The sequence below is a fragment of the Taudactylus pleione genome, unplaced genomic scaffold (assembly GCF_031769625.1).
Source record: "Taudactylus pleione unplaced genomic scaffold, aTauple2 ptg000792l, whole genome shotgun sequence".
Taxonomy (NCBI): domain Eukaryota; kingdom Metazoa; phylum Chordata; class Amphibia; order Anura; family Myobatrachidae; genus Taudactylus; species Taudactylus pleione.
Window position 1 is genome coordinate 9,541,309 of NW_028285194.1, and position 24,839 is coordinate 9,566,147.

At 46.7% G+C, this 24,839-nt stretch overlaps 1 protein-coding gene across 3 annotated transcripts in view; it reads left to right on the forward strand.

The window, feature by feature from the left end:
• The window catches only part of SSBP2 (single stranded DNA binding protein 2), a 228,377-nt gene extending 203,742 nt beyond the window's left edge, over positions 1 to 24,635 (forward strand). For 2 of the 3 annotated variants that reach the window (XM_088457926.1, XM_088457927.1), the window contains 6 exons: positions 201 to 255; positions 3,067 to 3,137; positions 5,779 to 5,857; positions 7,593 to 7,621; positions 14,055 to 14,153; positions 24,062 to 24,635. In XM_088457926.1, the coding sequence (XP_088314052.1) occupies positions 201 to 255; positions 3,067 to 3,137; positions 5,779 to 5,857; positions 7,593 to 7,621; positions 14,055 to 14,153; positions 24,062 to 24,091 (363 nt within the window). In that variant the 3' untranslated portion in view covers positions 24,092 to 24,635. The remainder of the gene's footprint in view (positions 1 to 200; positions 256 to 3,066; positions 3,138 to 5,778; positions 5,858 to 7,592; positions 7,622 to 14,054; positions 14,154 to 24,061) is intronic. The other variant, XM_088457928.1, reaches the window with a different exon arrangement.
• Positions 24,636 to 24,839: the final 204 nt, after the last annotated feature.

A 24,839-nucleotide genomic window follows, 5' to 3' on the forward strand; every position in this document is an offset into this window, starting at 1 on the left:
GAAACAATTGGTAAAAAATTGATTTAAAAAAACATACTACAGTGTGAACCCTTAATGATCTAGCAATAGTTGTATATACTCAAGGGACATACGCTTGAATACTCATTCAACACTCTTATCTCTATTTATATAGTTTTTTTCTAATCCACAGCAGTTCTTCCCTGTGCAGAAATACTGACCTATCTCATGCTTTTCTGCAGGGTCCTCCTGGTGGTGGCGGGCCCCCAGGCACACCTATTATGCCCAGTCCTGCAGGTATATTTACTAATCTAGTTTATGTACAAGTGTGCGCCTGTGTTTTTGCGTATGTCTATTTTATAAATGTGTATGTAATCTGGAAATAAAATCTCCATAAAAAATTACGACCAATGCATTGTGACCAAGTGTATTCGGACGGAACACCACTGCCAACCACAGGGACTGCTTATGCTTGGCTAACAGTGAAGTGGGTCTTGAGATGGGTTGGGTACGGGATTCTGGCGCTCGGGATCCTGGCTGTCAGAATTCTGACGCCGGGATCCCGACAGGGTTAGGATACCTACACCTGTCGGTTGGTATCCTAACCCTCCCTCCCCGGTACCTAAGCCTAACCTCCCCCCCTAGTTTCTAAGTGTCTAAACCTAACCTCCCCTTAACCCCGCTACTTACCTCGGGATGCCGACAGGTTTCGGGATTCTGGCGCTGATATTTTAAGCCCCGGTATCCCGTGTGTCGTGATGTTGCCTGTATCCCCTTGAGATACCTGTTCATTATAATGGGACCACCACTTGGCAGAATTCCATGGTACCCAATCTTATTTATTTGTCTGATGCTGGTTAAGGAAGTGATTGGTGATTTATTTATTTCAGAGTGTACAGTGTAGTTGGGTCATTTTAGGTAGTATTGTGTACATTAAAATAGTCACGTGTGGATATCCAGCTGCTGTAGTACTATGTTCTAGCCTTTCTGGTGTGCTGGGACTTGCAGTTCCAAAAGAACTGAATAGCTAAAGTTTGCACAGCCAATTTCAATTGACGTTGTATTCATACAAACCGAATAGATTATTGAATTTGAAATGCTGTCATGTATTTATTGTTGGCTCTAGACCAGCCTCGGTAGGGTCTCCTTTTGGGGCACAGCCAGTACTGCTAATAAAAAATAAATTGATATTCGGAGTACCTGGAAGTTCATGCCATAGTCCCCCTGGAAGTTATACCACCAACCCCAGGGCTACACAGCCTCAGTGATGATCACTAGAACAGGGAAATCTGCAGCACCAGCAATGGTAAGGTACCCCATTTTAATAATAATAACAACCAGTATTCAGATCCCTCATCATAGGACTGGTTCTTCTATAGAGCCTATGGATCCCTTTTTATTTATTGGGACCTCTAGGGTTGCGCACTTGTTAATAAGCCTAACCCACACAACCCAGGTATTTGCTGCTAGGATGGAGAGCACGCCTTGCTGCTAGGATGGAGAGCACGCCTTGCTGCTAGGATGGAGAGCACGCCTTGCTGCTAGGATGGAGAGCACGCCTTGCAGCTAGGATGGAGAGCACGCCTTGCTGCTAGGATGGGGAGCCCGCCTTGCTGCTAGGATGGGGAGCCCGCCTTGCTGCTAGGATGGGGAGCCCGCCTTGCTGCTAGGATGGGGAGCCCGCCTTGCTGCTAGGATGGGGAGCCCGCCTTGCTGCTAGGATGGGGAGCCCGCCTTGCTGCTAGGATGGGGAGCCCGCCTTGCTGCTAGGATGGGGAGCCCGCCTTGCTGCTAGGATGGGGAGCCCGCCTAGCTGCTAGGATGGACAGCACGCCAAAGAGTTTTGCAACCATTCACGGCTTAGAGGCACTAGCCAGCTTAGGAGCTGGTTGAGAAATTGGGGAGATGGAATGTGTGTGTTTGTTTATAAATAAAATGAATGAAGTGTTTTAATGATTTATTATTGTCAGCATCTGTCATTCTGTGTAAACTGCAGTTCTCACATCAGCCTTCTACATTGAATCAACCTACAGTTAGCTGTGGTATTCAGTAAAACATATCAGTGGTTTGATGGTTAACATTACAGCATTGCACTTGGTCAAATCATAGTACATAGAACCACATTCTGGTGCTTGCTACATCTGTAGTTGTTTTACTGAAGCCCTGTAGTGAGAGCTTGCGCCAGGGAAATAGGCAGTGAATAGGTGTATGGGATAATAAGGAGCCATAGCCAGCTATACCCGGTTACAATATATACAATCAGTGGATCCATAAACATATTTTTGTTAAAGGGGCAGATGTAGGAAAGCTGGTGGCGTATTTATATAGGTGTAGGTTGCACAGGGATCCTTGGTCAAGTGGTGCTTTAGGCTGCACACACTGCACCCACATCGGACCCATTGTGTGTGCCAAGCAGTAGCCCCCCCATACACATATACACACACCTCTATACTGCTGTGCCAGAGCTAGTACAATCTTCCAAAAGATGGTCGCTGGCAGGTGGTATAGGGGGTGCCCCCTGAACATGGCCCCCACCCCAGGTGCTAATACTCGTCTGTGGAAAGCAATTCATAGTGGTGCATTAAATTCTGAAATAACACACAGGTTTTGGTCCTGATGGTAGCCACTGTTTACATCCGAAACATTGAATAAATTATATATTTTCCAATTCAAACAAGCTACATGTGCACCAAGTATAAAATTGCTGAGCAGCACCAATATACTTCCTATGCATTACAGTTTTCCAGAGATCTATAGATACCATAGATATAAGGCCCATAATCACTGACAGAATGTCATTGTGAATTAAATATCTAGCTGAAGGTGTCAGTTCATATGATTATAATCTTTGGAATTTAAACACAAATAAATTGAGGGTTTTATTTTATTTAGAACCTTGATAGCAAAATATACCTCAGTTCATGCTGGTATTTCTGACTGTACGGTTATGATTCTTGTTCCAGCAATAAAGGTGAATCATAGCTATTCAGCTGTAATATATTATTGTTAGCTGGTTGTTTTTGTTTTCCCAATTTTTCAGCTACTGATAAATGTATGTACAGTATGCATGGATGTATTTTTACCGTTTTATATAACCTTCTGTTTAAGATTCAACAAACTCTGGAGACAATATGTACACATTAATGAATGCAGTACCTCCCGGCGCCAACAGACCTAACGTAAGCATTGGGTAGTGCTCTACTTTTTACTTTTCATTACGTTTTGTTTTCTTATTGGTGATTAAGATCTGTCTTTTTTTTTTTTTTACTTTTAACAAGCATTCTGAGTATAATTTTGTTACAAAGCTTGCCACCAGGACCATGCTGCAGTTATTAATGATAACCAATACAAATTAGGCATCATAATGTACTCATTGTCAAACTTGGGTATTAAGTTCACACACTAAGGGGGCAACCCAATTAGGTGCAAGTTTGCAAAAGTGAGTTTGTTTTATGAAACTCTCAAACATCACACGAATGCACACTCCCAAGGAATGTAAGGTCCAATTAGAAATGCCTATTCGCGTTACTCGCTGCAAGGTTGTGAAAATTTTCTATAGTATGAGACTTGGGAGAAGGCCCTGAAAAGAGGATTTTTGGGTACTTGCCGTTGAATCCTTTTCTTTGAGTCAGGCTGGGGGACACTGGACCATGGGTTGTAGGTGGGAAGGTGTGGATTTGGCACTAACACTGAAATCTATAACCCCTCCCCTCTGCAACCCCTGACTTCAATACAACTTCAAAAGTGCCTGGTAAGGAGAAGCAATATTCAGTGACACTGTCACACGAAAAATAAAAATTAAATTGACTGTCAAATACGACCCAAATCATAACTCATACTCAATACAGCTGTGTCCCTCAGCCTGACTCAGAGAAAAGGATTCAACGGTAAGTACCCAAAATCCTCTCTTCTCTTTCGTCTTGCCTGGGGGACACTGGACCATGGGGATGTTCAAAAGCCACCCCCAGGGGAGGGAACGCTCAGGCTGCCTGACCGGAGAACTGTATGACGCCAGAGGCAAGAAACCTGAACGCTGAAAAATGAGTAAACATGCGGGCAGGAGACCAGAGAACTGTACAACGGACTGTGCTGCTAGTCTTGGATCGCACTGCCCCTCAGAAAACATACACCCTGGCAAAAGGTTCTGACACCCGCTCTGGTGGCGGTCACCCCGCTCCAGAAGAGGCATGACTGATGCCCGAGTGGATCCAGTACGCAGGGGTCTGCTGAGTAGCCGGTCGACCCCCTAATTCGCTACAAAAGCAGCCGCAGAGAACAGTGTGGCATACAGCCCAGCTAGCAAAGCCATCTCACCCTAGTCCCAGGAAGTCGCTGAAGGACAAAAGATCAGAAAGACAACCTCCTGTTGGAAGAAAGGCCGAAACAAGAGTCGGCTTGTGTAAAAAAACTGTAGAGCGCACCGTAACATCCTCCTGGAAGAGGAGAAAAAAGGTGACTTGGAAATGCCAACACGAAGCCATGCCAACTGAAGGCAGTAGCCATAAGGAAGACCAGCTCAGAAGCAACTAACCGAAGATCAGCTGAATGCTCCAACGCCCATGCCGTCTGTGTGAGAGCCGACAGGACCAAAGCCAGAGTCCATGGCCCCACCTGTGGATGAAACAATGTCTGAATACGCAGCATACCGGCGCCCGGAATAAAGTGACCAGGCCAAAGCCAGTATAATCACAAAAATAAGTAGTCAACTGGCCTCCAAACCCCCGCGAAGGAAGGCCAAGGAATGTGAGAAGTGAAAACTTGTAATCCACCCCTAAGCTAAACCAGGGGCTGCTCCCCTGAAAAAACGTACCTCTCTCCACAGGCACTAAAACTACAGTGAAGTCAGGGGTTGCATAGAGGAGGAGTTATAGATTTCAGTGTTAGTGCCAAATCCACACCTTCCCACCTACAACCCATGGTCCAGTGTCCCCCAGCCCAGATGAAAGAGAAAGTGGGGAAACCATCCTGGATTTTCAAAAAAGTGATAATTTAATTAGCAGAATCATAAAGTGGGCATAAGGAAAGTACTGGAGGTTTTTAAACGGTGTCAAATGGCTAATTTGTGCATTTTTTTAAAAATGAAAACAAAATGATAAAAAGCTAACTTTTTTATTTTAATCTCAAAAGAATTAAGTGAGAAATGCAAAAAAAGCAGAAAAAGTGATTTTGTGGTAATTTGAGGCCACTTTAAATTTTAACAAAATATAAAAAAATCTAAAAAGCAATTATTTTTCATTTTAAAAAATACTTTAAATTTGGGGTGCCTAAACGAACTAAAAACATGGTTTTGAGCTAATTTGAGGCTATTTTTTGTGTACAGCACTCAAATTACATGTAATTATTGGTCCAATTAAGCTAATTGAAACTTCCAAATAATTCATCATAAGGGAGGTGTCCAAGGTGTTCTGCGCTGTATACTGACATTGTTACCTTAAAATAAAACCACAATTTTCCTCTGAAAAAAAATTATTTGAGTTTGGAAATGGATTGCAACTGTAATTCGCAATGCGAGTTTGCTGTGAGAACTGCTCACACAAGACAACTTACACCCAATTCATTGTTCCGTAAAACTGAGATTCACACATTGCATATAGGTATACTCCAGAATTGTTTTAATACTTAACAGTACAAGCCTGAATTCATCGATTTCTGTTTGTCCATAATTAGCATAAAATTATATGATCAAATAAGTAATTGAAGGTAACTTTGTGCTAATAACAATAGTAAGGGAAAGTTATTTATTAGTGAAACCATACAATAATGGACACACACAGGTAGGACAGATTATTTTACCCCTGGTTCTTGTTTCTTTTGTGCTAGTTTCCTATGGGTCCTGGATCAGATGGCCCAATGAGTGGGTTAGGTGGACTGGAACCGCACCATATAAATGGCTCATTAGGTAAGTGTCTAAATATTATACACATTCAATTGTTTTTTATTTCTTCTATTCCTGAGATCATATTTGTTTCTGTTGTTTGTGTTTTTTAATGTCTTTTTTTCTTTTTGTAACAAATTTTCTTTATTGAAGCATGGACTCAAAATACAATACGATTGAAATTGACAACATCTCAAAAATAGCAGTAAAAAAAATAAATATATATAAAAAAATCAACATTGTGTATCAAGAAAGAAAAGATAACATCATATCAATAATTTTTATATATTGAGAAATACTAAAAAAATTATATTAATTAGAAGAATTAGACTAGAACCTGCATAGCACCAGCACCTTGGGTAGAGCTTATATCAATGAATATGGAGGGGTCTTGAGATTCTGTACCTCGGAAACATTGCCATAGTTGTTCCCTAAGTAATGGGGAAAGCGTGTCAATATAACTCTCCCATGTATTAAAAAAAAGCGTTCAGTACATTTTTATTTTTTAAAGGAAACTAATAGTAATTTATGAACCCCCTTTGCCACTCTCACGCCTTTGGGAAGAATACCATATATGGTCCACTCAGGGGTTAAAGATAAATAGTTAACTAGGTGATGAATAACACAACTCCAAACTTGAGTCCAAAATCGGCATATCACCGGAAAAAGTTACATCCAGAATAAGTGGTGAAGAAACACACCTGGGGAGAGTGAAAAAGTACCAACCAATCAGCTTCTGTCATTTTTCAAACACACCCTGTAAAATGGTAGTCAAAAGCTGATATGTTCGTACTCTGGGAGAGATTTATCAAAGCTTAGAGAGTAATAAAGTGGAGAGAGATAAAGTACCAGCCTATTAGCTTCTAACTGTCGTTTTACAGGCTGTATTTTGAAAAATGACAGTTAGGAGCTGACTGGTTGTTACTTTGGGGTCTACTTACTAAGCAGTGTTATGAGACAGAGTGAAAAGTGATAATTCTGTGATAAGGTGCCAGCCAATCAGCTCCTAACTGTCATTTCACAGGCTGTGTTTGAAAAATGACAGTTGGGAGCTGATTGGCAGGCACCTTATAACAGACTTATCACTTTGCACTCTGTCTCATAACACTGCTTAGTAAATAGACCCCTTTACCTGTTTCCACTTTATCCCTCTCCAAGCTTTGATAAATCTCCCCCACATACCGCTAATTATTACATTTAGTGTAACATACCAGCTACAGTTTTACACAAAACATACATCCCTCCTACCAACTGTCATTAGTGGTGCAAGGTGTGTTAAATTCAGTGCATTACACAACATTTGATATTAGACGTAGTACTAATACAGCAGTGGTTCAATAAAGTTGTAATACTCCTTACCAGCCCTTATACTATTACATAACTTGGCATTAATGAGTAGTCTCGTTATTACTGCACCTAAGTTCTTTTCTTGTGACCCCAGCTATTACAGCTTTCTGAGTAGGTTCTCTGGGGAGCATTATTCATGACATGATTATGTGATACTTGCAGCCTCTCCCCTCTCCCTAATGCTATAAGTATAACCTATGTATTTGGAACATTATTATAGAACACTACTGACTTGCTGGGAGTGAGGATCTGCAGAGTATAACACACTGCTAGCACTAATGAAGAATGACAGGTCGTTATGTTGGGTTTGAGGAAATCTGCATCTATTACCAAGTCTAGTGTCACAGTGTAACCTATCTTTTGTGAATATATGAATGTTTTGAAGTGTCCTAATCAGTGCTGTGTTTTGTAGGCTCAGGGGACATGGACAGTATTTCCAAGGTGAGTACTTGTTCTCTCAGCCTGTCCAAAGGGAGGAGTGATGTTGTTGACTACAATAGTCTTGTCTACCTATCCTTTATGGCTAATAAAGCAGATGCAAACATAATTACTACTTGCATGTTATAAATTATTTGGTATATAATTTACTAAAGTGTTGCTGTCCCAAGACCCAAGACCCAGGCTAAGTCTGATTTTAATTAACAATGTTTATTCTTTATTGTCCTCTACGTTTAGTGTATTATTTTGAAATACAATGAATGGACATTTTTGGAGTTGTACAATATACTCAAATCGCTTTGCAATATGTACGAGAAATACATTTATACATTCATATACTCCTAGCCACGGATGACTCTGTATAGTTACAAACGCCAACATTAAGAATATAATTGAAAATAAAGCTTGCGAAGTATATATTTAATGTAATGTATTAAAAAGTCATAAAAAACAGATTGTAAAAATAAGTATAGCACGGATGGGATCTCGTAAGAGTAAATAATAGAAAACAAAAAAAAAAACTACATTTTAAACTTCATGCACTTCATATACACGTTCTGTATAAAGGTGTATCGACAAAAGGACAATTATCCAAAACTTAACCATCCTTCACTACTGGATAAATCAATATGTATACATAGAGAAGTGCTCCAATAATTCTCAACCACAAAATACTAGCTATTAACAGTTTACAAAACTAGAGGAGTATATAACCGCTACGCATTCAATTAGTCTGACTGCCAGATGCCAGCCGAGGTTTCTGTTGCACAGTACTGTAAATAACAATTACATTTTAAGGTTCCTCACCATGTTCTATGCCGTATAGAAATATTATAGATTACGCGCATACCATGCATGAAGCTTGGGTCTCCCGCTTTTTACTACTACACAGGCTGGATGGAGGGTTACTCATGTTTCAGGTATAATATACAGTATGTGTCTTCCTCCTATAACCAGAACATTCAACGGATGCTCAAACAGAGATTCCAGATAGAATGTGCCATGGGTATCGACTATAATGGAAGAACAAGCAGCATCAGTCTTTAAATATATAGAAAAGGAGGAATATAGTCGTATAAATGCTGTATCCCAAATGTGCTGACCCGTTTACTGTGCTTCCTAATTTTTTCCTTTGCCTTTTACATGATCAGTAAATGTTTTGAGATATTTGAGCTATTTCCTTTTATCTGGAAACAAGTTGGAGCAGTTTCAATATTCCATCTGATTAATAGTAGCCTTTGATTTCTGTCTTTACCATCCTGTCTATGTTCTGGTCATAAAATGACCACTGTCTGTGCACCAGTGAATACGCAGAGTGAGATGCAGGGCCATACACGGAGTGTAAGTACGCAGAGTGAGATGCAGGGCCATACACGGAGTGTAAGTAATCTGCCGCGCGGTCTGTGCACCAGTGAATACACAGAGTGAGATGCAGGGCCATACAGATGTGTCCACATACATCTTACCTCCATGTGCTACAAGTTGTGTTACAAATAACCCGTAAACTCCATGCAACTCGTTTTTACGTGCAATTTTTTCCCTTCAAATGCTACTTATTCGCAAATCGATGCGAATAGGTCACGCAAGCGGCATGTCTATATTCTGGATGCGACTGCGGGTGTATTTATTTATTAACAGTTTCTTATATAGCACAGCAAATTCCGTCGCGCTTTACAATTTGAATCAACATTATCATTATACTGGGTTGTAAAAGACCATACATAAAAGACATACATAAGAGTAAGAGGGCCCTGCTCGCAAGCTTACAATCTATAGGGAAATAGGTGTTAATTCACAAGTATAGGTGCTACATATTGCAAATTGGTCCAGCCCGATTGCAGATGTTCTTGGTGGGCTGTATAATCCAATCACACTGGAAAGTTGGCCTAGGGTTAGGAGGATGTTAAATTGAAGAAAGAGAAGATGTCATAGGTGTTTACTATAAGAAGAGAGTTAGATAGGGAGCTATAAAAGGTTAGGTGGGCGGCTTGTCTGAAGAGGTGAGTTTTCAGAGAACGCTTGAATGTTTGGAAACTAGTGGAAAGTCTTATTGTGCGTGGGAGGGCATTCCACAGGGTGGGTGCAGCCCGAAAAAAGTCCTGTAACCGTGCATGGGAAAAAGTAATGCGCGGGGATGAGAGACACAGTTCTTGTGCAGAGTGGAGATGTCGGGTTGGAAGATATTTTGAGATAAGTGAAGAGATGTATGTTGGTGTGGTTTGGTTAATAGCTTTATGTGTGAGTGTAAGTATTTTAAATTGAATACGGTAGAAGACCGGCAGCCAATGGAGGGACTGACAGTGGATCAGCAGACACTGAACGTTTGGTGAGAAAGATCAACCTCACAGCTGCATTCAAAATGAATTGTAGTGGGGAGAGCCTGTTTTTGAGAAGACCAATAAGGAGACTATTGCAATAGTCAATGCAGGAAATTATAAGTGCGTGTATTAAAGTTTTTGCAGTGTCTTACGTAAGATGTGGTCGAATTTTGGCTATGTTTTTTAGATGTATGTAACAGGATTTAGAGACAGATTGAATGTGGGTAACAAAAGACAGAGTCAAGGATGACACCTAGGCAGCGAGCTTGTGGGTTGGGGTTGATTGTCGAGTTGTAAACCGTAATAGAGATATCAGGTTGGTAACTACTATTGGCCGGTGGAAATATAACATCCAAGATGAAGTGGCAGAGAGACATTCAGTGACACGGACCAGCACAGATGGTAACAAATCTGGGGAGGATAGGTAAATTTGCGTACAGATGATACCGAAAACCAAAAGAGCTGATTAGTTTGCCAAGAAAGGTGGTATATTGAGAAAAGCAGAGGACCTAATACTGAGCCTTGTGGTACTCCAACTGATAGAGGTAGCGAAGATGAGGTAGAATCAGAAAAGTGAACAGTGAAAGAGCGATTAGATAGGTAGGATGAGAACCAAGAAAGGGCTGTGCCTTGAAGACCTAGGGATTGTAGTGTTTGTATGAGAAGAGAGTGGTCAACAGTGTCAAAGGCAGCAGAAAGATCTAGAAGAATTAGAAGTGAATAATGGCCTTTAACCTTGGCAGTGACCAGATCATTTACTACCTTAGTCAGTGCTGTCTCAGTGAAGTGTTGGGAACGAAAGCCTGACCGAAGTCGGTCCAATAAGTTGTGGGTGTTAAGAAAGTGTGTGAGGCGGGTGTAGGCAAGTCTCTCCAGTAGCTTGGAGGGGCATGGTAGCTGGGAGATAGGTCGGTAATTTGAGAGAGAGTTAGGGTCAGAATTTTGATCACTGCATGCTTGAACAGTGATGGAAAGATACCAGTAGAGAAAGAGAGATTACAGAAGTGTGGAATGAGCACAGGAGACAGAGCTTTACTGATTTGTGAGGGTATAGGATCAAGAGGAGAGGTAGTAGAGTAGGTAGTTGCAAGCGAAATGCTACGTTACAGTGTCAGCGGCGGTGACACTGTAACGTAGCATTTTGCATGCAGATACACCCGCAGTCACACACAGAACATAGCCATGCCGCATATCTTTTTAATCAGCAGAAGCTGCTTGTGCTACCTATTTGCACCGCTTTGCGAATAAGATGCATTTTAAGGTAAAAAGTTGCATGAAAAGCCGCTCAGTGCTACCAAGTCACTCCACGGCATGGCACGACTAGAAGGGCTGTTTTAACACGGAAGGAAGGAAGATATATGTGGAGACATCTGTATATGGTAAGTAATCTGCCACACAGTACCGGTGAATACACAGATGAGAGGCACTACCATACAGGGAGCGTGAGTTATCTACCTTTCTACACTTACTGTGTGAGTAACTAGAGCATTTTCTTCTTCTTTATTTTGTGTCAGACATCCGGCACTCAGACTAATCAGGAGACGAGGCAGCGCTGTACTTAAACTGATTTTGGAACCTGGTTATTTTTGCAGTTTTGTGACATAGAAGTATTGGATCGGTGCTTTATGTGTACATATGAATTTGAGATGGGTTAGAAATGTATTACATGATTTGGGTATTTATGTGGACATTTCAATTAATACTATTTTGCTAATCCTTTTATCAAATATGATTGTACTGTTTATTACAGTATGTTTTTATTTATTACATGTTTTTAATGAGGATTTAACAAATTACTATTGAGGTATACCAAGCAGTGAGCACATTTTTCAAATATGATTATTTATGTGTGCAGGTCATAAAGTAAAATAGATTTTCAAATATGAACATGCACCTTACCCTATACTGAGCACTGGGCCTGATTGAGTAAGCAGCGCAAAGGAGAGAACGCATACACTTGGACGATGTTTTTGTTCTTCACATGCGTATGCATCGCACTGCGCGTGCGCGAACTAGCCAGTGCGGTCGGCTAAGCGTACGCAGACTACATGCAGCGTGCACACAGACCCCTTCTGATATTGATTGACAGTGCAGTTTGTGGGTGATGACAGGGGGGTGGTCGGGCAAACGCAGGCGTGCCTGTACGACGGGGCGCCGTTTCAGTGGCGTCTATAATTAAGCCAGTGCGGCAATGTACGCAGTGCTGAGACTCCGTGCACACAGGAAGTTGCTAAGATCCGGCGCGAGGTCGGTCAACCACTATTATGCAAATGTGGTCGATAGTTCTCGATGTTACCGATGTTTACGCTATCTTGCGTACTGACCAGGCTTTGAGTAAAGGGAGGTGGGCGGCTTAATATAGGGCTGGGCGTCTGCATCTTGTGCCGCTGTCTCCATGCATATGCATTGATTAGCATATTCTCGCTTCGGACAGGTACGTGCGTTCTCTCCTTTGCGTTGTTGGCTGAATCAGGCCCATAGACCTATGTTTTGGGTCCTGGCCTATGGGTTAGGAACCCATCATTCAGATCCTGACTTTTGAAAAGTTCAGGTGATCTTCATCACAGGAAATGAGTTTGCTTGAAGACCGATAGAGGTGATTTTAATACTGTTATGACCTGATTGGTGTCACGGATCCTTTGTATGATGTGAAAGTCTCATATACAGACATTATTCTCCTGCACCTCTTACTTTGTACCACAAATCCCTGTCCACTTTCATCACCTCAAGTCATTGTGTGGGGCTTGTACTATGCTTTTATATGACTAGAAAAATGGAACACGCATGTAAATCACAGTACTAATAAAATCTCGCAGAAAGACTATGGGCATACAGGTGTTATTTCTATCCATCTCTTTCTCTGTTCAGCTTGGTATGGATTTAAGTAACGCTTATGTGCACAAGCCCTTAAAATGACTGAGCCAGTGATTCTTGTCCTGAGTATGCTTCACTGTAGATATCCATAAACCATGAGTTCTTTCTGGATCATATTTGAAATCCACTGATCTAAATACAGTAACAGATTCATTTTTCTGCCATTCTCTTAGTCAGCACTGGAAGCAGTTAATTGCATATTTTGTACAAAATATACATAAGGCGGCTATCATTTATAATCAGGGATTTTTACTATTGATGCTTAAAGTTGCAAATCTGTACTAAAACATAGCAACCAACCAGGCATGTGCTCTCATTCTCTCCCTTGCATTGGAAATATGAAATCGAATTGCTGATTGGTTGATGTGGTTTCAGTGCAAATTTACACCTTCCTAGCAATGTTAGTAAATAGCCCTCACTTTCGGACTGATGTAAAGTTTCACACAAGTCTGTTCTGCACCTGCCCCCTAGCTGAGCGCATGCATCTACAGCAATTTACAGTTGTACGCAACTCTGATGCAACTCCACTTGCGGCCGAAGGAGCGTAACTGGGCGTTTGAATGTGCGGTCTCATAGATGTGTATAACTCTGCATATTTGTGATTAACTGCATTATTATCCCATAACTAATTATGGCTGATTTGCATGCAACTCTGGACAGACCCTCTATCTCTAATAAGTTCCTACTAACACCAAAAAGAGGATGAAGATAGACCTTTATATATACTGGTTTTATCCTCTAATTAGTTAAAACATTTTCACTATAAAGGCCGATTGTAAACCAGTAAGAATCAGCTGCAAGTGGAATTTCAAGTGGACCTATCGTTCATTTGTGCACTGAACCAGCATGCAGTAACTTATCAATATAGATCCATTTGCTGGGTACCAGTGACGTGCCTATAGCTCTCTGTATGTCTTCTATTATTGAATTGGTATGCTATATTCATGTGAATATTGGTGCTGGCCACAAAGTAATGACTTCTGTATCTGTAGGTGACAGGTCACGCTAAAGCAACAGGAAATACATTTGATGTGGCGTTTTTGGCGTACTATAGAAAAGATGGTGCTCCTGTGAGTTTCCCCAGGCTGCGGTAGAGCAGTTGGAACCAATTCATACAGTGAGACACTGGGCAGTGCTAGGGATACTGACAGCCGCCACATTTCTTATAGCATACACATGCCTGTACAGAGATGCACTGCCATTAATAACGTTTCTATGTATTTATCTTTAAATTTTACGGACAGAACTCTCCGAATAACATGAGTCTGAGCAACCAGCCAGGCACGCCAAGAGATGACGGAGAAATGGGTGGAAATTTCTTAAACCCCTTTCAGAGCGAAAGTGTAAGTGTTTTGTGTGTTACCTAAAAAGGAAGGATGTCCCGTTTTGGCTGCACTCTATTTATAAGACCATTCATAATCACCATTTTATAGGCGTAGGTCAGCAGCCTTGTTATACTGACACCTCGCTCAACCAGCAAAACTCTACAGGGAGCATGGCCCGTTCTGTCATGGTGCGATAATGACTGAGGGGGGAACGTGACTGATACTTGTTATTATTGGATATCTGTCACCATAGGGGAACCAATTAAGGCTTTGCTATTGTTATGAAGCAAATTTAATGTATAGTGGCCTTTTCTAAAGTATACCAATTAATGCCTGTCTGGAATTATGTTTCCAACAATAGAACTTGCTCATTCCTTCCTTTTCCATAATCTCTGTTTAAACATGGAAGAACCGTTTCACATCATAGCACTCATTAAGCATAGCCTTCAAGTATACATTGTTGTTTTTTCAATGGCTCAGTCATTTTTGCAGATTATGTGTGACAGCCAGGGCATGTGTGAGTGGAGGCTTGCATGCTTCCCCACCCTCATGGCTGCATTTTCCCTGTCAGCCTGGCAGATGCAGATGTATGTTGCTTTTGCAGTCGCTTTGGCAGAGGTGAAAATGTGCTGCTGGCAGTGAAAGTGTGATTTGGAGGGGACCGGGATCAGGGACAGGTAATGTGAATACTCTCTCCTGTCCCGATCCTCTCACTTCAAATGTTTGGCGATATGAGCTTGTGAAGCAAGGGTCAAAAACCATCAAATATAATTTATTTATTGTTAAAACCTGTATTTATGCACATTTGGTTATCAACATTTAAAGACCAAGAAAACATAATATTTCACACTATTCTATAAAGACAAGTTAATTACAGCGACAAGTACATGCCTAAAATTATGGATGTTATTGATCTGTTTATTAAGACAAGAGTTTCTCAAACTCCGTCATTATAGTCCATGTTTTGAGGATAGCCATGCTTGAACACAGGTGACTTAATTAGTGGCTCAGTCAATTTGACACACCCACTGCACACACAATCTGTGATGCTCCGACAGAATACAGGTTACACCTCCTCTCTTTATCCCAGCACTGTCTGCACACTGGGGTCAACCAATCAGCTCCTTAAGCTGGCCACACACTAGACCAACTTATATCCAACCAGCCAACTAGTTGATTGGTTGGAATGAAAATCTGGTAAGGTGTAAAAGTAAATGACAATCAGCAATTTGCTCCCAAATGCCGGAAAAGGGACAAAAACTGTTGTTTGAACAAATTGTTTAGATCAAACATCTAACAAACTTGTCTGGCGACCATTTTCATCTGTTTTCTGGCATTTAGGAGCAAATTGCTGATCATCATTTACTCTCATACATTACCAGATTTTCATTCCAACCAATCAACTAGTTGGATGAAAGTTGGTCTAGTGTGTGGCCAGCTTAACTGTCATGATTGTTGGTACTTTATCACTCTCCAAGACTTTGTACATCTCTCCCACTGTACATACCATGTCCAATTTCCCACTGACCTCTGTTAAAACCCAGTGTAAACATGGGTATTAATCAAAGCTTGGAGAGAGAGAAAATTGTGAGAGATATAAAGTACTTAGCAATCAGCTTCTAACTTACATTTTACAAGCTGTGTTTGAAAAATGACAGTTAAGAGCTGATTGGTTGGTACTTTTATCTCTCGCCGAGTTTTGATAAATATCCCCCTTAAATCTCTAGTTCATTTGACCCACTGCAAATTTACTTCCCTCTTTGTGCTGCGCTGGTAACAACACATTTTCAGCTCTGCTCTCCTCAATTATAACCCTCTCCATGCAAAATGTGTAGTTCAGTTTGGGTCAGTTTGCTGTTTGTATCTTTTTGGGACATACTCAATTGTGCGTGAAGTCTTCCATGTTAAAAATGATGCAGAACCCGCGACCAATTTTGTAGCCCCCATACCAGCGGTATCCGAATATAAAAAATCTGAATATAAAAAATAAACGCTGGGTTTTCTGCGTTGAAAACCCAGCAGTGTGAGAAAAAAGAAAATAAGAACTCACCTGCGCCTCTGTCATCTGTACCTGGTTGCTCCATCCTCCCAACTGCTGGTGGACCGGCTCCTTCCTTCCACTGCATGAAGGAGAGGAAGCCGGTCAGAGAAGGTAAGTGTAGTGTGTGCGCGGACAGGGGTGCAGCATAGTGGTGGTAGTGTAGTGTGGGCGGGGCGGGGGGTGTAGGGTGAGATGTAGTGTGTGCAGGGACAGGTGTGCAGGGTAGCGGTGGTAGTGTAGTGTGGGCGGGGGGGGTCTAGGGTGAGATGTAGTGTGGGTGGGGAGGGGTGCAGGGTAGCGGCGGTAGTGTAGTGTGGGCGAGGAGGGGGGTGTAGGGTAAGAGGTTAGTGTGTGCGGAGACAGGTGTGCAGGGTAGCGGCGGTAGTGTAGTGTGAGTGGGGAGGGGGGGTGTAGGGTGAGATGTAGTGTGGGTGGGGAGGGTTGCAGGGTAGCGGCGGTAGTGTGGGTGGGGAGGGGGGTGTAGGGTGAGAGGTTAGTGTGTGCGGAGACAGGTGTGCAGGGTAGCGGCGGTAGTGTTGTGTGGGCGGGGAGGGGGGTGTAGGGTGAGATGTGTGGACGGGGAGGGGTGCAGGGTAGTGGCGGTAGTGTTGTGTGGGTGGGGAGGGGGGTGTAGGGAGAGATGTGTGGACGGGAAGGGGGTGCAGGGTAGCGGCGGTAGTGTGGGTGGGGAGGGGGGTGTAGGGTGAGATGTGTGGGTGGGGAGGGGTGCAGGGTAGTGTAGTGTGGGCGGGGAGGGGGGTGTAAGGTGACGTGTGTGGACGGGGAGGGGTGCAGGGTAGCGGCGATAGTGTGGGTGGGGAGGGGGGGTGTAGGGTGAGATGTGTGGACGGGGAGGGGTGCAGGGTAGCGGCGGTAGTGTGGGTGGGGAGGGGGGTGTAGGGTGAGATGAGTGGATGGGGAGGGGTGCAGGGTAGGGGCGGTAGTGTAGTTTGGGTGGGGAGGGTGGTGTAGGGTGAGATGTGTGGATGGGGAGGGGTGCAGGGTAGCGGCGGTAGTGTGGGTGGGGAGGGGGGGGTGTAGGGTGAGATGTGGGGAGGGGGTGAAGGGTAGCGGCGGTAGTGTGGGTGGGGAGAGTGGGGTGTAGGGTGAGATGTGTGGACGGGGAGGGGGTGAAGGGTAGCGGCGGTAGTGTGGTGTAGGGTGAGATGTGTGGACGGGGAGGGGTGCAGGGTAGCGGCGGTAGTGTAGTGTGGGCGGGGAGGGAGGTGTAGGGTGAGATGTAGTGTGGGAGGGGAGGGGTGCAGGGTAGCGGCGGTAGTGTGGGTGGGGAGGGGGGTGTAGGGTGAGATGTGTGGATGGGGAGGGGTGCAGGGTAGTGGTGGTAGTGTAGTTTGGGTGGGGAGGGTGGTGTAGGGTGAGATGTGTGGATGGGGAGGGGTGCAGGGTAGCGGCGGTAGTGTAGTGTGGGCGAGGAGGGGGGTGTAGGGTGAGAGGTTAGTGTGTGCGAAGACAGGTGTGCAGGGTAGCGGCGGTAGTGTTGTGTGGGCGGGGAGGGGGGTGTAGGGTGAGATGTGTGGACGGGAAGGGGGTGCAGGGTAGCGGCGGTAGTGTAGTGTGGGTGGGGAGGGGGGTGTACGGTGAGATGTGCGGGTGGGGAGGGGTGCAGGGTAGTGGCGGTAGTGTAGTGTGGGCGGGGAGGGGGGTGTAAGGTGAGATGTAGTGTGGGAGGGGAGGGGTGCAGGGTAGCGGCGATAGTGTGGGTGGGGAGGGGGGGTGTAGGGTGAGATGTGTGGACGGGGAAGGGGTGAAGGGTAGCGGCGGTAGTGTAGTGTGGGTGGGGAGGGTGGTGTAGGGTGAGATGTGTGGACGGGGAGGGGTGCAGGGTAGCGGCGGTAGTGTAGTGTGGGCGGGGAGGGAGGTGTAGGGTGAGATGTAGTGTGGGAGGGGAGGGGTGCAGGGTGGCGGCGGTAGTGTGGGTGGGGAGGGGGGTGTAGGGTGAGATGAGTGGATGGGGAGGGGTGCAGGGTTGGGGCAGTAGTGTAGTTTGGGTGGGGAGGGTGGTGTAGGGTGAGATGTGTGGATGGGGAGGGGTGCAGGGTAGCGGCGGTAGTGTAGTGTGGGCGAGGAGGGGGGTGTAGGGTGAGATGTGTGGACGGGGAGGGGTGCAGGGTAGTGGCGGTAGTGTGGGTGGGGAGGGGGGTGTAGGGTGAGATGTGTGGACGGGAAGGGGGTGCAGGGTAGCGGCGGTAGTGTAGTGTGGGTGGGGAGGGGGGTGTAGGGTGAGGTGTGGGTGGGGAAGGGTGCAGGGTAGTGGCGGTAGTGTGGGCGGGGAGGGGGGTGTAGGGTGAGATGTAGTGTGGATGGGGAGGGGTGCAGGGTAGCGGCGGTAGTGTGGTGTGGGCGGGGATGGGGGTGTAGGGTGAGATGTGTGGACGGGGAGGGGTTCAGGGTAGCGGCGGTAGTGTAGTGTGGGCGGGTAGGGGGTGTAGGGTGAGATGTGTGGATGGGGAGGAGTGCAGGGTAGTGTGGGTGGGGAGGGGGGTGTAGGGTGAGATGTGTGGACGGGGAGGGGTGCAGGGTAGTGGCGGTAGTGTGGGTGGGGAGGGGAGTGTAGGGTGAGATGTGTGGACGGGGTGGGGTGCAGGGTAGTGGCGGTAGTGTGGGTGGGGAGGGGGGTGTAGGGTGAGATGTGTGGACGGGGAGGGGGTGCAGGGTAGCGGCGGTAGTGTGGCTGGGGAGGGGGTGTAGGGTGAGATGTGTGGACGAGGAGGGGTGAAGGGTAGCGGCGGTAGTGTAGTGTGGGCGGGGAGGGAGATGTAGGGTGAGATGTAGTGTGGGAGGGGAGGGGTGCAGGGTAGTGGCGGTAGTGTGGGTGGGGAGGGGGGTGTAGGGTGAGATGTGTGGACGGGGAGGGGTGCAGGGTAGCAGTGGTAGTGTGGGCGGGGAGGGAGGTGTAGGGTGAGATGTAGTGTGGGAGGGGTGCAGGATAGCGGCGGTAGTGTAGTGTGGGTGGGGAAGGTGGTGTAGGGTGAGATGTATGGACGGGGAGGGGTTCAGGGTAGTGGCGGTAGTGTAGTGAGTGTGGCTGGGGAGGGGGTGTAGGGTGAGATGTGTGGACGAGGAGGGGTGAAGGGTAGCGGCGGTAGTGTAGTGTGGGCGGGGAGGGAGGTGTAGTGTGGGAGGGATGGGGTGCAGGGTAGCGGCGGTAGTGTTGGTGGGGAGGGGGGTGTAGGGTGAGATGTGTGGGAGGGGAGGGGTGCAGGGTAGCGGCAGTAGTGTGGGTGGGGAAGGTGGTGTAGGGTGACATGTGTGGACGAGGAGGGGTGAAGGGTAGCGGTGGTAGTGCGGGCGGGGAGGGAGGTGTAGGGTGAGATGTAGTGTGGGAAGGGAGGGGTGCAGGGTAGTGGCGGTAGTGTGGGTGGGGAGGGGTGTGTAGGGTGAGATGTGTGGACGGGGAGGGGTGCAGGGTAGCGGTGGTAGTGTGGGCGGGGAGGGAGGTGTAGGGTGAGATGTAGTGTGGGAAGGGAGGGGTGCAGGGTAGCGGTAGTAGTGTAGTGTGGGAGGGGAGGGGTGCAGGGTAGCGGCGGTAGTGTAGTGTGGGTGGGGAGGGGGGTGTAGGATGAGATGTGTGGACGGGGAGGGATGCAGGGTAGCTGCTGTAGTGTGGGTGGGGAGGGGGGTGTAGGATGAGATGTGTGGATGGGGAGGGGTGCAGGGTAGTGGCAGTAGTGTAGTGTGTGTGGGGAGGGGGGTGTAGGATGAGATGTGTGGATGGGGAGGGGTGCAGTGTAGTGGCGGTAGTGTGGGTGGGGAGGGGGATGTAGGGTGAGATGTGTGGATGGGGAGGGGTGAAGGGTAGCGGCGGTAGTGTAGTGTGGGCGGGGAGGGAGGTGTAGTGTGGGAGGGATGGGGTGCAGGGTAGCGGCGGTAGTGTTGGTGGGGAGGGGGGTGTAGGGTGAGATGTGTGGACGGGGAGGGGTGCAGGGTAGCGGCGGTAGTGTGGCAGGGGAGGGGGGTGTAGGGTGAGATGTGTGGACGGGGAGGGGTGCAGGGTAGCGGTGGTAGTGTGGGTGGGGAGGGGGGTGTAGGGTGAGATGTGTGGATGGGGAGGGGTGCAGGGTAGTGGTGGTAGTGTAGTGTGGGTGGGGAGGGAGGTGTAGGGTGAGATGTATGGACGGGGAGGGGTGCAGGGTAGCGGCGGTAGTGTGGGTGGGGAGGGGGGTGTAGGATGAGCTGTGTGGACGGGGAGGGGTGCAGGGTAGCGGTGGTAGTGTAGTGCGGGTGGGGAGGGGGTGTAGGGTGAGATGTGTGGACGGGGAGGGGTGCAGGGTAGTGGCGGTAGTGTTGTGTGGGCGGGGAGGATGGTGTAGGGTGAGATGTAGTGTGGCAGGGGAGGGGGGTGTAGGGTGAGATGTGTGGACGGGGAGGGGTGCAGGGTAGCGGCGGTAGTGTGGGTGGGGAGGGAGGTGTAGGATGAGATGTGTGGACGGGGAGGGGTGCAGGGTAGCGGTGGTAGTGTAGTGCGGGTGGGGAGGGGGTGTAGGGTGAGATGTGTGGACGGGGAGGGGTGCAGGGTAGTGGCGGTAGTGTGGCAGGGGAGGGGGGTGTAGGGTGAGATGTGTGGACGGGGAGGGGTGCAGGGTAGCGGCGGTAGTGTGGGTGGGGAGGGGGGTGTAGGGTGAGATGTGTGGATGGGGAGGGGTGCAGGGTAGTGGTGGTAGTGTAGTGTGGGTGGGGAGGGGGGTGTAGGGTGTGATGTGTGGACGGGGAGGGGTGCAGGGTAGTGGTGGTAGTGTAGTGTGGGTGGGGAGGGGGGTGTAGGATGAGATGTGTGGACGGGGAGGGGTGCAGGGTAGTGGTGGTAGCGTAGTGTGGGTGGGGAGGGAGGTGTAGGGTGAGATGTATGGATGGGGACGGGTGCAGGGTAGCGGCGGTAGTGTAGTGTGGGTGGGGAGGGGGGTGTAGGATGAGATGTGTGGACGGGGTGGGTGCAGGGTAGCGGTGGTAGTGTAGTGCGGGTGGGTTGGGGGTGTAGGGTGAGATGTGTGGACGGGGAGGGGTGCAGGGTAGTGGCGGTAGTGTGGCAGGGGAGGGGGGTGTAGGGTGAGATGTGTGGACGGGGAGGGGTGCAGGGTAGCGGCAGTAGTGTGGGTGGGGAGCGGGGTGTAGGGTGAGATGTGTGGATGGGGAGGGGTGCAGGGTAGTGGTGGTAGTGTAGTGTGGGTGGGGAGGGGGGGGTGTAGGATGAGATGTGTGGACGGGGAGGGGTGCAGGGTAGCGGTGGTAGTGTAGTGCGGGTGGGGAGGGGGTGTAGGGTGAGATGTGTGGACGGGGAGGGGTGCAGGGTAGTGGCGGTAGTGTTGTGTGGGCGGGGAGGATGGTGTAGGGTGAGATGTAGTGTGGCAGGGAAGGGGGGTGTAGGGTGAGATGTGTGGACGGGGAGGGGTGCAGGGTAGCGGCGGTAGTGTGGGTGGGGAGGTGGGTGTAGGGTGAGATGTGTGGATGGGGAGGGGTGCAGGGTAGTGGTGGTAGCGTAGTGTGGGTGGGGAGGGAGGTGTAGGGTGAGATGTATGGACGGGGAGGGGTGCAGGGTAGCGGCGGTAGTGTAGTGTGGGTGGGGAGGGGGGTGTAGGATGAGATGTGTGGACGGGGAGGGGTGCAGGGTAGCGGTGGTAGTGTAGTGCGGGTGGGGAGGGGGTGTAGGGTGAGATGTGTGGACGGGGAGGGGTGCAGGGTAGTGGCGGTAGTGTTGTGTGGGCGGGGAGGATGGTGTAGGGTGAGATGTAGTGTGGCAGGGGAGGTGGGTGTAGGGTGAGATGTGTGGACGGGGAGGGGTGTAGGGTAGCGGCGGTAGTGTGGGTGGGGAGGGGGGTGTAGGGTGAGATGTGTGGACGGGGAGGGGTGCAGGGTAGCGGCGGTAGTGTGGGCGGGGAGGGAGGTGTAGGGTGAGATGTAGTGTGGGCGGGGATGGGATGCAGGGGTAGTACGTACAGTACCTGTCCTGTACCTTGCCGTCCCTTGAAGCTGTCTCTAACGCTGGAGAAGAGAACCGGAGGAGGAGGCAGCGCTGCAGAAGATCAGTAATTAAGGACCAATTAAGCAAATTGGAAACTTCCAATTGCTTAGTCATTAAGGGGGGTACTGCAGGGGTTCCTGAGCAATTTCTGACCATTTTTCCTAAAACTATGGATTCTAGGAAAAATTGGTTGTGCGTCGGGGCTGCTTAAAAAAAAAAAAACCCTGCTCAAAGATTCAAACACCCTGCACCCAATTGAATAGCAAAAATCTCGCACTTGCAAAAAAAAATCCCACAGGTGCGAGGTTTTTACTATTCTCATACCTAGTTAAATATGCCCCTTAATGTGATATAAGTGGCTATGACCATGGAAGGATTGTTAATGCCAGTCAGCGTGGTTTGAGTATCTTCTCTGCTTTTCACTTACAACTGTCTCTAGGGTCTACAGAAGTGAGAAATAAGCGCCCCTCCAGCCGCTGATGATCTACACATCCCAGCATGCTCTGCAACAGTTTTAACATGGCCAATAGCAAAATTGTGGATGGGCATTCTTGGATGTGTAGTTCTACAACAGCTGGGGGCCGCTTATTACCCACCCCTGGTCTACAGAAATTGATGCACAAAACAAAAAGCATCCAGTGAACAACAGTTCTGTGGGCCAGAGTTTCCCATACTCCGCCATTATAGTCCAGGTTTTAAGGATATCCATGCTTGAGCCCAGATGGTTATATCAAATTGACTGAGGTACTAATTAAGGCAACCTGTGCTTTCAAGCATGGCTATCTTTAAAACCTGGACTGTAATGATGGAGATTGGGTACCTCTGCTGTGGACAAAAATGCCTTCATAATCTGAGAGATCAGAGGAGAATGCATAGACTGGTTTAAGTTGACAAGAGGGCGACAGTAAATACAGTGGTACTGTAGGGAGAACAGAACACACAGCACAGTAAACAGTTAGGTGGATGGGCCATGGCATTGGCACATAGACTTTTTAAGCTCCAGTAAGGCTGTTGCCTAGGTTGATGTTAGAATCTACAGGAAGCAAGATGTCCGTAAAGGGTTTTGTAATTATATTCATTCCTGTGAGTTTATATTGAACAAACTAACCCATCTCATTTGTAGTGAGTTATACTGAGCTAAAAGCTTAAACTGAAGGTATACTTAGAAAGTTTTGATTGGCCTAACAATTATTCAGTATAGTAAATTGTTGCACAAGCTGCGAATGCAGAACACTAACTCTCCAAAGAGTACAAGCACAGCATAGTTATCCTGACATTCTTATAAGCCCCAATGGTGCACACAGGGGGAATTTTTGAGTACTCAGAAACCTCCACCCCCCCCTAACAGCCAAATATTTTTTCAGAGACTTAAGCTGGGTACATACCTGAAACATACATACAGACTGAACAACTATCGCTGCCTCTGGCCGGGGGGTCGCGACGCACGCTCCGCTCCTCGTTGGCCTCTGCAGCAAGTGTACAGAGGGTTGTCTGACCGCCCGTACACAAAGCACAATGTGCAGCTTTATCTGCCATCGGCTCTGCTGCTCAGCCGACGCGATATGTCATTCACAACGCACGATATATCGGCCAATATGGCAGTTAGTGTGTACCCAGCATTAGACATAAAATGTGTATAATATGTTTTATTAAATTGAAAGAAATATAAAAACATATACTTTTGACATTACTAACATACTTCATGACCAGTCATAATGAAGCTTTGCTAATGAATTGATATGTTGCAGTCACGTGAATTTCTTCTGGCCAGTACACAAAATTGCTGCATCTACTATGTAAATCGGGGCGTGTGCACTTTAAATATTCCATTTAAGTGTGTGTAATATCCTGAAACACTACATTCTATTTTTGTATGCAGCACTAACTACTGCACTCCTCTCTCTACAGTATTCCCCCAGCATGACAATGAGTGTGTGATTCGTCATCTTGTCTCGTCATGAAGACCGCAGTGAGTTAGCCCTCTTCACAGATCTACCACCGAGGAGAACCATTCATCATAACTTAAGGATCCTGGTCCCCGTCACACCAAACCTTTTTTTTCTATATGTTGCCATTTACCATGTTTGTGAAGAAGCGGGTCCAAGCGTAAACTCAAGCAGCTGTAAAGAGTGGCATATGTAAGAATTGCCCTAAACCGAACTGCAATTTATCATCTGTACATATATATAAATATATATAAATATATATATATTCCCACAGGACATTGTAAAAGGATATTATCACATGCCATCTTAAGTAGCAAGACATAGAGACTTCTGTTCCATTTTTTTTTCCACGTTTACATTTTGAATTCTAAATTGTCGCATTTTCTCCCTGAACTATTTTGTGCTGTGTATATCACTGCTTAATAAGTTATTTTTTAAAGTAAACTCAAATGTTGTTCTGGTTTTTGTAAATGTCTGCAATCATGGATAGGAATAAAATGCTTATGAGTGCTTTTATTAAATTGCTTTTGATACAAGTTATCCTATGAATAATTGACTGATGGGGTTTAGGAAATTCAATCTCGTCACTTGAGAGACTTGTGTAAAGGTGCAGTTTTGTATATATATTCTGAAAAAACTTCATAAATGTCACCATGACTTGATTATTTTAGTACTTGCAAGGTATTGCAAAGAAATGTATTTATTTTCTGTCCATTGAAGTCGTTGCTATCACATAGATG